General features: G+C 45.1%; 1 protein-coding gene across 2 annotated transcripts in view; it reads left to right on the top strand.

The window, feature by feature from the left end:
• Positions 1 to 12,890, top strand: part of LOC139555355 (protein FAM91A1) — a 96,201-nt gene that overhangs the window by 38,684 nt on the left and 44,627 nt on the right. For both annotated transcript variants that reach the window (XM_071369075.1, XM_071369076.1), the window contains 2 exons: positions 6,587 to 6,699; positions 10,590 to 10,699. In XM_071369075.1, coding sequence (XP_071225176.1) covers positions 6,587 to 6,699; positions 10,590 to 10,699 — 223 coding nt within the window. The remainder of the gene's footprint in view (positions 1 to 6,586; positions 6,700 to 10,589; positions 10,700 to 12,890) is intronic.

Genomic DNA, 12,890 nt, shown 5'->3' with positions numbered 1-12,890 from the left:
AACATGAACCTAATAAAAACAGTTTAGTCAGAATGAGGTTTGTGTAGTAGCCCTAATACATTATCACATCATATTGGCTATATGCCTGGTCCAATACATTATCACATCCTATTGGCTATATGTCTGGTCTAATATATCATCACATCCTATTGGCTATATGCCTGGTCTAATACATTATCACATCATATTGGCTATATGCCTGGTCCAATACATTATCACATCCTATTGGCTATATGTCTGGTCTAATATATCATCACATCCTATTGGCTATATGCCTGGTCTAATACATTATCACATCATATTGGCTATATGCCTGGTCCAATACATTATCACATCCTATTGGCTATATGTCTGGTCTAATATATCATCACATCCTATTGGCTATATGCCTGGTCTAATACATTATCACATCATATTGGCTATATGCCTGGTCCAATACATTATCACATCCTATTGGCTATATGCCTGGTCTAATACATTATCACATCCTATTGGCCATATGCCTGGTCTAATACAGTATCACATCATATTGGCTATATGCCTGGTCTAATACATTATCACATCCTATTGGCTTTATGTCTGGTCTAATACATTATCACATCCTATTGGCTATATGCCTGGTCTAATACATTATCACATCCTATTGGCTATATGCCTGGTCTAATACATTATCACAGCATAGTGGCTATATGCCTGGCCTAATACATTATCACAGCACATTGGCTATATGCCTGGCCTAGTACATTATCACAGCATATTGGCTATATGCCTGCCCTAATACATTATCACAGCACATTGGCTATATGCCTGGTCTAATACATTATCACATCCTATTGGCTATATGCCTGGCCTAATACATTACCACATCCTATTGGCTATATGCCTGGTCTAATACATTATCACATCCTACTGGCTATATGCCTGGTCTAATACATTATCACATCCTATTGGCTATATGCCTGGTCTAATACATTATCACATCCTATTGGCTTTATGCCTGGTCTAATACATTATCACAGCATATTGGCTATATGCCTGGTCTAATACATTATCACAGCATATTGGCAATATGCCATGAAATCATGGGGATTTCAAGAGCTCTGAAAAAAGTGAGGTCAACTCATGACGTCAGTGATCTTCAGGTCATAAATTCGGAGCTCTGGGAAGATGCCCTAGTCTGACTTGGAATCCCGAGTGGGATGACCGTTCGTTCAAAAAGTTTTATTTTGCAGAGTTCCCAGTTGTCTTGAACGCACCATTAGTATCAGCGGAGGGAGGGATCAGCCTCTCACGGTCCATGCATCACCGTGGGTAGTGGTGGAGATACAGCACCATGGGTAGTAGTGGAGATGCAGCACCGTGGGTAGTAGTGGAGATGCAGCACCGTGGGTAGTGGTGGAGATGCAGCACCGTGGGTAGTGGTGGAGATACAGCACCGTGGGTAGTAGTGGAGATGCAGCACCGTGGGTAGTAGTGGAGATACAGCACCGTGGGTAGTAGTGGAGATGCAGCACCGTGGGTAGTAGTGGAGATGCAGCACCGTGGGTAGTAGTGTAGATACAGCACCGTGGGTAGTAGTGGAGATGCAGCACCGTGGGTAGTAGTGGAGATACAGCACCGTGGGTAGTAGTGGAGATACAGCACCGTGGGTAGTAGTGGAGATGCAGCACCGTGGGTAGTAGTGGAGATACAGCACCGTGGGTAGTAGTGGAGATGCAGCACCGTGGGTAGTAGTGGAGATACAGCACCGTGGGTAGTAGTGGAGATGCAGCACCGTGGGTAGTAGTGGAGATGCATCACCGTGGGTAGTAGTGGAGATGCAGCACCGTGGGTAGTAGTGGAGATGCAGCACCGTGGGTAGTAGTGGAGATGCAGCACCGTGGGTAGTAGTGGAGATGCATCACCGTGGGTAGTAGTGGAGATGCATCACCGTGGGTAGTGGTAGAGATGCAGCACCGTGGGTAGTGGTGGAGATGCAGCACCGTGGGTAGTGGTGGAGATGCAGCACCGTGGGTAGTAGTGGAGATGCAGCACCGTGGGTAGTGGTAGAGATGCAGCACCGTGGGTAGTGGTAGAGATGCAGCACCGTGGGTAGTGGTAGAGATGCAGCACCGTGGGTAGTGGTAGAGATGCAGCACCGTGGGTAGTAGTGGAGATGCAGCACCGTGGGTAGTGGTAGAGATGCAGCACCGTGGGTAGTAGTGGAGATACAGCACCGTGGGTAGTAGTGGAGATGCAGCACCGTGGGTAGTAGTGGAGATACAGCACCGTGGGTAGTAGTGGAGATGCATCACCGTGGGTAGTAGTGGAGATGCATCGCCGTGGGTAGTAGTGGAGATGCAGCACCGTGGGTAGTAGTGGAGATGCAGCACCGTGGGTAGTGGTGGAGATGCAGCACCGTGGGTAGTAGTGGAGATGCAGCACCGTGGGTAGTAGTGGAGATGCATCACCGTGGGTAGTAGTGGAGATGCAGCACCGTGGGTAGTAGTGGAGATGCAGCACCGTGGGTAGTAGTGGAGATGCAGCACCGTGGGTAGTGGTGGAGATGCATCACCGTGGGTAGTAGTGGAGATGCATCACCGTGGGTAGTAGTGGAGATGCATCACCGTGGGTAGTAGTGGAGATGCATCACCGTGGGTAGTAGTGGAGATGCATCACCGTGGATAGTAGTGGAGATGCATCACCGTGGGTAGTAGTGGAGATGCATCACCGTGGGTAGTGGTGGAGATGCAGCACCGTGGGTAGTGGTGGAGATACAGCACCGTGGGTAGTAGTGGAGATACAGCACCGTGGGTAGTGGTGGAGATACAGCACCGTGGGTAGTGGTGGAGATACAGCACCGTGGGTAGTAGTGGAGATGCAGCACCGTGGGTAGTGGTAGAGATGCAGCACCGTGGGTAGTAGTGGAGATACAGCACCGTGGGTAGTAGTGGAGATGCAGCACCGTGGGTAGTAGTGGAGATGCAGCACCGTGGGTAGTGGTAGAGATGCAGCACCGTGGGTAGTGGTAGAGATGCAGCACCGTGGGTAGTAGTGGAGATACAGCACCGTGGGTAGTAGTGGAGATACAGCACCGTGGGTAGTAGTGGAGATACAGCACCGTGGGTAGTAGTGGAGATACAGCACCGTGGGTAGTGGTGGAGATACAGCACCGTGGGTAGTAGTGGAGATGCAGCACCGTGGGTAGTGGTAGAGATGCAGCACCGTGGGTAGTAGTGGAGATACAGCACCGTGGGTAGTAGTGGAGATGCAGCACCGTGGGTAGTAGTGGAGATGCAGCACCGTGGGTAGTGGTAGAGATGCAGCACCGTGGGTAGTGGTAGAGATGCAGCACCGTGGGTAGTAGTGGAGATACAGCACCGTGGGTAGTAGTGGAGATACAGCACCGTGGGTAGTAGTGGAGATACAGCACCGTGGGTAGTAGTGGAGATACAGCACCGTGGGTAGTGGTGGAGATACAGCACCGTGGGTAGTAGTGGAGATACAGCACCGTGGGTAGTAGTGGAGATAAAGCACCGTGGGTAGTAGTGGAGATACAGCACCGTGGGTAGTGGTGGAGATGCGGCACCGTGGGTAGTAGTGGAGATACAGCACCGTGGGTAGTGGTGGAGATGCAGCACCGTGGGTAGTAGTGGAGATACAGCACCGTGGGTAGTGGTGGAGATACAGCACCGTGGGTAGTAGTGGAGATACAGCACCGTGGGTAGTGGTGGAGATGCAGCACCGTGGGTAGTGGTGGAGATGCAGCACCGTGGGTAGTGGTGGAGATGCAGCACCGTGGGTAGTGGTGGAGATGCAGCACCGTGGGTAGTGGTAGAGATGCAGCACCGTGGGTAGTGGTAGAGATGCAGCACCGTGGGTAGTAGTGGAGATACAGCACCGTGGGTAGTAGTGGAGATACAGCACCGTGGGTAGTAGTGGAGATACAGCACCGTGGGTAGTGGTGGAGATACAGCACCGTGGGTAGTAGTGGAGATACAGCACCGTGGGTAGTAGTGGAGATACAGCACCGTGGGTAGTGGTGGAGATGCAGCACCGTGGGTAGTGGTGGAGATGCAGCACCGTGGGTAGTGGTGGAGATGCAGCACCGTGGGTAGTGGTGGAGATGCAGCACCGTGGGTAGTGGTGGAGATGCAGCACCGTGGGTAGTGGTGGAGATGCAGCACCGTGGGTAGTGGTGGAGATGCAGCACCGTGGGTAGTAGTGGAGATGCAGCACCGTGGGTAGTAGTGGAGATGCAGCACCGTGGGTAGTAGTGGAGATGCAGCACCGTGGGTAGTGGTGGAGATGCAGCACCGTGGGTAGTGGTGGAGATGCAGCACCGTGGGTAGTAGTGGAGATACAGCACCGTGGGTAGTGGTGGAGATACAGCACCGTGGGTAGTGGTGGAGATGCAGCACCGTGGGTAGTGGTGGAGATACAGCACCGTGGGTAGTGGTGGAGATGCAGCACCGTGGGTAGTAGTGGAGATACAGCACCGTGGGTAGTGGTGGAGATGCAGCACCGTGGGTAGTGGTGGAGATGCAGCACCGTGGGTAGTAGTGGAGATACAGCACCGTGGGTAGTGGTGGAGATGCAGCACCGTGGGTAGTGGTGGAGATGCAGCACCGTGGGTAGTGGTGGAGATGCAGCACCGTGGGTAGTGGTGGAGATGCAGCACCGTGGGTAGTGGTGGAGATGCAGCACCGTGGGTAGTGGTGGAGATGCAGCACCGTGGGTAGTGGTGGAGATGCAGCACCGTGGGTAGTGGTGGAGATGCAGCACCGTGGGTAGTGGTGGAGATGCAGCACCGTGGGTAGTGGTGGAGATGCAGCACCGTGGGTAGTGGTGGAGATGCAGCACCGTGGGTAGTAGTGGAGATGCAGCACCCTGCTATCTGACAAGACAAGCCTGTGTACTCACTTTTGTTATTGTCACATATGGAACAATGTTGCAAATGTCTATTTCCTCGAGCGTTTATGGACACAATGTACCAGCCATTCTGTTAACAGTGGAGTCGCTGCAGTTTGTTTTGAGCCTCTGCCAGTGCCACAAAGATCGGTGAATGTGAGATGGAGATTGCCTTCGAAACTGCGTTGAGAGGTTGTGTGTAGCCTACACATGATGTCAGCAATGCAAGTGATGTTTTCTGTTGGGGACTTGCCGTGCAGTAGGCTGAATATGGTAGGCTGCCTGCGTTGTGATAAGGCTGGTCTAATGTATGAATGAAGCCAGAGAGGTGATATGTCTGTTTCATGCAGCTTTTCACAGGTGCATGTTTTGCATCAGTGCAGCATAACATCTGTATATTATTGGTTCACGGGACACATCGTCATTTTTCTTGGGAAACGAGGAAGGAGCTTGTCGGGAAGTCATGGAATGCAGGTCAACGGTGTTAAACTCTAACACACACACACACACACACACACACACACACACACACACACACACACACACACACACACACACACACACACACACACACACACACTGTAAGATCAGTTGACTGCATCCCATGGCACAGCCACAGACAGACGGCAAACTGTCTGGAGTTGAATTAGTGCTTGAGCCGTCATCAAGTCTGGCCTAATTTCCTAGGGTATCTCTCTCTCTGTCTCTCTCTCTCGCTCCCTCAGTATCTCTCTCTCTGTCTCTCTCTCTGTCTCTCTCTGTCTCTCTCTCTCTGTCTCTCTCTCTCTGTCTCTCTCTCTCTCTCTCTCTCTCTCTCTCTCTCTCTCTCTCTCTCTCTCTCTGTCTCTCTCTGTCTCTCTGTCTCTCAGTCTCTCAGTCTCTCAGTCTCTCAGTCTCTCTGTCTCTCTGTCTCTCTGTCTCTCTGTCTCTCTGTCTCTCTGTCTCTCTGTCTCTCTCTGTCTCTCTGTCTCTCTGTCTCTCTGTCTCTCTGTCTCTCTCTGTCTCTCTCTCTCTCTCAGTCTCTCTGTCTCTCTCTCTCTCTCTCTCTCTCTCTCTCTCGCTCCCTCAGTATCTCTGTCTCTGTCTCTGTCTCTGTCTCTGTCTCTGTCTCTCTCTCTCTCTCTCTCTCTCTCTCTCTCTCTCTCTCTCTCTCTCTCTCTCTCTCTCTCTCTCTCTCTCTCTCTCTCTCTGTCTCTGTCTCTGTCTCTGTCTCTCAAAAACTGAAATGTTGATGTCAGTGAGAATTTCCTTCAGCAATTAACTTTTAGTTGTTAGCTGCAGGAAACTTTCTCCACAGATTTTATTATTTTCTGTGTGACCATAATGATGCAGGGTGAATCACAATAAATTGCTGCAGTGCTTTTATTTTATTTATTTATTTTACCGTTATTTTGCTAATGATTAGTTGGTGTGAAGGTGGTCTGACCGACCAGGGGATTGTCTTCAGTGCACATTGAGAGGTCAGTCGGAGGAGCAGGACAAAGCAGCCGCCCATGGATTCTAACTTGGCTGACAACGTTCTGTTTGACCCTCATGGCATACCATTGATTAGGAAAAGGCTGCTTCTGGCTGTACACTATGTTATGTTCTCTCTCTCTCTTTATCCCCTCTCTCTTTCTCTCTATCCCCCCCTCCCCTCCCTCTCTCCCCCCTCCCTCTCTCCCCCCTCCCCCCCCGCTCTCCCTCCCTCTCTCAGAATGCTGTGTCTATGTACTGTCGCCTGGGTTTTGCCCTGAAGAAAGGAAGCTCTTTCAGCTCAGAGCAGCTCCACCCCTCGTGGAAGACTGCCCCCTCTGTCAACAGACTGAAGTAGGTCTTCAATACCACTATACCACTATACTACCACACTACTACACCACTATATCAACAGACTGAAGTAGGTCTTCAATACCACTATACCACTATATACCACTATACTACTATACTACTATACTACTATATACCACTATACCACTATACTACTATATACCACTATACTACTATATACCACTATACTACTATATACCACTATACTACTATATACCACTATACTACTATATACCACTATACTACTATATACCACTATACTACCACACTACTACACAACTATATCAACAGACTGAAGTAGGTCTTCAATACCACTATACCACTATACTACCACACTACTACACAACTATATCAACAGACTGAAGTAGGTCTTCAATACCACTATACCACTATACTACTATACTACTATACTACTATACTACTATACTACTATATACCACTATACTACTATATACCACTATACTACTATATACCACTATACTACTATATACCACTATACTACTATATACCACTATACTACTATATACCACTATACTACTATATACCACTATACTACTATACTACTATATCAACAGACTGAAGTAGGTCTTCAATACCACTATACTACTATACCACTATACTACTATACCACTATACTACTATACTACTATATATCACTATGTCACTACACTACTATATCACTATACTACTATACTACTACAACACTATATCACTATACTACTATACTACTACAACACTATATCACTATACTACTATACTACTACAACACTACACCACTGTAATACTACACTACTATATATCACTATACTACTATATATCACTATACTACTCTATATCACTACACTACTATATATCACTATACTACTCTATATCACTACACTACTATATATCACTACACTACTATATATCACTACACTACTATATATCACTATACTACTATATATCACTATACTACTCTATATCACTACACTACTATATATCACTATACTACTCTATATCACTACACTACTATATATCACTACACTACTATATATCACTACACTACTATATATCACTATACTACTATATATCACTACACTACTATATATATCACTATACTACTATATCACTATACTACTATATATCACTATACTACTATATATCACTACACTACTATATATCACTACACTACTATATATCACTATACTACTATATATCACTACACTACTATATATCACTACACTACTATATATCACTATACTACTATATATAACTACACTACTATATATCACTACACTACTATATATCACTACACTACTATATATCACTATACTACTATATATCACTACACTACTATATATCACTACACTACTATATATCACTACACTACTACATATCACTACACTACTATATATCACTATACTACTATATATCACTACACTACTATATATCACTACACTACTATATATCACTACACTACTATATATCACTATCCTACTACAACACTACACCACTATATCACTATACTACTATATATCACTATACTACTATATATCACTACACTACTATATATATCACTATACTACTATATCACTATACTACTATATATCACTACACTACTATATATCACTATACTACTATATATAACTACACTACTATATATCACTACACTACTATATATCACTACACTACTATATATCACTACACTACTATATATCACTATACTACTATATATCACTACACTACTATATATAACTACACTACTATATATCACTACACTACTATATATCACTACACTACTATATATCACCACTACTATATCACTATACTACTATATATCACTACACTACTACATATCACTACACTACTACATATCACTACACTACTATATATCACTATACTACTATATATCACTACACTACTATATATCACTACACTACTATATATCACTACACTACTATATATCACTATACTACTACAACACTACACCACTATATCACTATACTACTATATATCACTATACTACTATATATCACTATACTACTCTATATCACTACACTACTATATATCACTATACTACTACACCACTACACCACTATATCACTACACTACTATATATCACTATACTACTATATATCACTATACTACTATATATCACTACACTACTATATATCACTATACTACTACAACACTACACCACTATATCACTATACTACTATATCACTATACTACTATATATCACTATACTACTATATATCACTACACTACTATATATCACTATACTACTACAACACTACACCACTATATCACTATACTACTATATATCACTACACTACTATATATCACTATATTACTATATATCACTATATCACTACACTACTACATATCACTATACTACTATATATCACTATACTACTATATATCACTATACAACTATATCACGTCACTACTATATATCACTATACTACTATATCACTACACTACTATATATCACTATACTACTATATATCACTATACTACTATATCACTACACTACTATAACACTATACTACTATATCACAATACTACTATAACACTATACTACTATATCACAATACTACTATAACACTATAACACAATACTACTATAACACAATACTACTATAACACTATACTACTATATCACAATACTACTATAACACTATACTACTATATCACTACACTACTATAACACTATAACACAATACTATTATGACACCATATCACTACACTACTATATCACTACACTTCTATATATCACTACACTACTATATATCACTACACTACTATATATCACTATACTACTCTATATCACTACACTACTATATATCAATATACTACTATATATCACTACACTACTATATATCACTACACTACTATATATCACTACACTACTATATATCACTACACTACTATATATCACTATACTACTATATATCACTACACTACTATATATCACTACACTACTATATATCACTATACTACTACAACACTACACCACTATATCACTATACACTACACTACTATATATCACTATACACAATACTACTATAACACTATATCACTATACTACTATAACACCATATCACTACACTACTATATCACTATACTACTATAACACTATACTACTATATCACTATACTACTATAACACTATACTACTATAACACTATACTACTATAACACCATATCACTACACTACTATATCACAATACTACTATACTACTATAACACTATACTACTATACCACAATACTACTATAACATTCTTAATGTTCTGAGAACATGACTTTAAATAGAACCATGAGGAAACCTGTAGAAAACGTTATACTGAAGTACTGAGATTCCCACCTAAGAAGGATGGTTCTCAGAACGTTATGTGCTAGCTGGGTATCCTGCACCATTCCCAGAACGTTGCGGAAAGGTTGCATGCCACGCTCTCACCAAGCTCTAAGAAACAAATGGTTCTCAGAACGTTATGGACTAGCTGGGTTATCACCTGTGGAAGGCGTGGCTTCCAGCGAGGCGTGAATTTCATTTGCCTTGTCGGGCGTGATTGTAGATCGTTCAACCGAAGTCTCGAGAGTACTTCTGCCCATTGTATGTTGTACTGAAGTTGACTGAGTGAAAGGGAAGCAGTCCAGCTCCAAACCAATGGGGAAATGAAGCACTACACAATACAAAACCAGATTACAGTACATCTAAAGCACGTTAATTAATCACATCCACAATATAAGACACAAGCCCCCTAATGCACACACACACACACACACACACACACACACACACACACACACACACACACACACACACACACACACACACACACACACACACACACACACACACACACAGCCCCAGTGTAATGTATGTGTGGGGTTTCCCACCCCGTGTCCCAGGAGCACAGTGGACCCCAAACAGATGCTGCTGTCGTGGGAACAGGGGAGTCCTGTGATGGAGGCTGGATCTTCGGCTACAGACACGGACACCACCAGCCTGGAGGACCAAGGTGAGAGTCTCCACTGTTACCACCCAAAACACACTACAAGCCCTGGTTCTGGCCCAGGCTGCCCAAAGTAACCTTTGTGTTGTATCCCCCTGAGTAGTAGTATCCCCCTGAGTAGTAGTATCCCCCTGAGTAGTAGTATCCCCCTGAGTAGTAGTATCCCCCTGAGTAGTAGTATCCCCCTGAGTAGTAGTATCCCCCTGAGTAGTAGTATCCCCCTGAGTAGTAGTATCCCCCTGAGTAGTAGTATCCCCCTGAGTAGTAGTATCCCCCTGAGTAGTAGTATCCCCCTGAGTAGTAGTATCCCCCTGAGTAGTAGTATCCCCCTGAGTAGTAGTATCCCCCTGAGTAGTAGTATCCCCCTGAGTAGTAGTATCCCCCTGAGTAGTAGTATCCCCCTGAGTAGTAGTATCCCCCTGAGTAGTAGTATCCCCCTGAGTAGTAGTATCCCCCTGAGTAGTAGTAAACCCCCTGAGTAGTAGTAACCCCCCTGAGTAGTAGTAACCCCCCTGAGTAGTAGTAACCCCCCTGAGTAGTAGTAACCCCCTGAGTAGTAGTAACCCCCCTGAGTAGTAGTAACCCCCCTGAGTAGTAGTAACCCCCCTGAGTAGTAGTAACCCCCCTGAGTAGTAGTAACCCCCTGAGTAGTAGTAACCCCCTGAGTAGTAGTAACCCCCTGAGTAGTAGTAACCCCCTGAGTAGTAGTAACCTCCCTGAGTAGTAGTAACCTCCCTGAGTAGTAGTAACCTCCCTGAGTAGTAGTAACCTCCCTGAGTAGTAGTAACCTCCCTGAGTAGTAGTAACCTCCCTGAGTAGTAGTAATCTCCCTGAGTAGTAGTAACCTCCCTGAGTAGTAGTAACCTCCCTGAGTAGTAGTAACCTCCCTGAGTAGTAGTAACCTCCCTGAGTAGTAGTAACCTCCCTGAGTAGTAGTAACCTCCCTGAGTAGTAGTAACCCCCTCTGAGTAGTAGTAACCTCCCTGAGTAGTAGTAACCCCCTCTGAGTAGTAGTAAACCCCTCTGAGTAGTAGTAAACCCCTCTGAGTAGTAGTAACCTCCCTGAGTAGTAGTAACCCCCTCTGAGTAGTAGTAACCCCCAGAGTAGTAACCCCCAGAGTAGTATTCCCCCCAGAGTAGTATTCCCCCCAGAGTAGTATTCCCCCCAGAGTAGTAACCCCCAGAGTAGTAACCCCCAGAGTAGTAACCCCCAGAGTAGTAACCCCCAGAGTAGTAACCCCCAGAGTAGTATTCCCCCCAGAGTAGTATTCCCCCCAGAGTAGTATTTCCCCCAGAGTAGTATTTCCCCCAGAGTAGTAACCCCCCCAGAGTAGTAACCCCCCCAGAGTAGTAACCCCCCCAGAGTAGTATTCCCCCCAGAGTAGTATTCCCCCCAGAGTAGTATTCCCCCCAGAGTAGCATTCCCCCCAGAGTAGTATTCCCCCCAGAGTAGTATTCCCCCCAGAGTAGTATTCCCCCAGAGTAGTATTCCCCCCAGAGTAGTATTCCCCCCAGAGTAGTATTCCCCCCAGAGTAGTATTCCCCCCAGAGTAGTATTTCCCCCAGAGTAGTATTTCCCCCAGAGCAGTATTTCCCCCAGAGTAGTATTTCCCCCCCAGAGTAGCATTCCCCCCCAGAGTAGTAACCCCCAGAGTAGTAACCCCCAGAGTAGTAACCCCCAGAGTAGTATTTCCCCCAGAGTAGTATTTCCCCCCCAGAGTAGTATTCCCCCCAGAGTAGTAACCCCCAGAGTAGTATTTCCCCCAGAGTAGCATTTCCCCCCCAGAGTAGTATTACCCCCCGAGTAGTAACCCCCAGAGTAGTATTTCCCCCCCAGAGTAGTATTTCCTCCCCAGAGTAGTATTTCCCCCCCAGAGTAGTATTTCCCCCCCAGAGTAGTATTTCCCCCCCAGAGTAGTATTTCCCCCCCAGAGTAGTAACCCCCAGAGTAGTATTTCCCCCAGAGTAGTATTTCCCCCAGAGTAGTATTTCCCCCAGAGTAGTATTTCCCCCAGAGTAGTATTTCCCCCAGAGTAGTATTTCCCCCCAGAGTAGTATTTCCCCCAGAGTAGTATTTCCCCCAGAGTAGTATTTCCCCCAGAGTAGTATTTCCCCCCCAGAGTAGTATACCCCCCGAGTAGTAACCCCCAGAGTAGTATTTCCCCCCCAGAGTAGCATTTCCCCCCCAGAGTAGTAT

This window comes from Salvelinus alpinus, chromosome 26, assembly GCF_045679555.1.
Source record: "Salvelinus alpinus chromosome 26, SLU_Salpinus.1, whole genome shotgun sequence".
Lineage (NCBI taxonomy): Eukaryota > Metazoa > Chordata > Actinopteri > Salmoniformes > Salmonidae > Salvelinus > Salvelinus alpinus.
The sequence above is the reverse complement of the archived record's forward strand: the minus strand, read 5'-3'. Positions and strand labels throughout refer to the sequence as shown.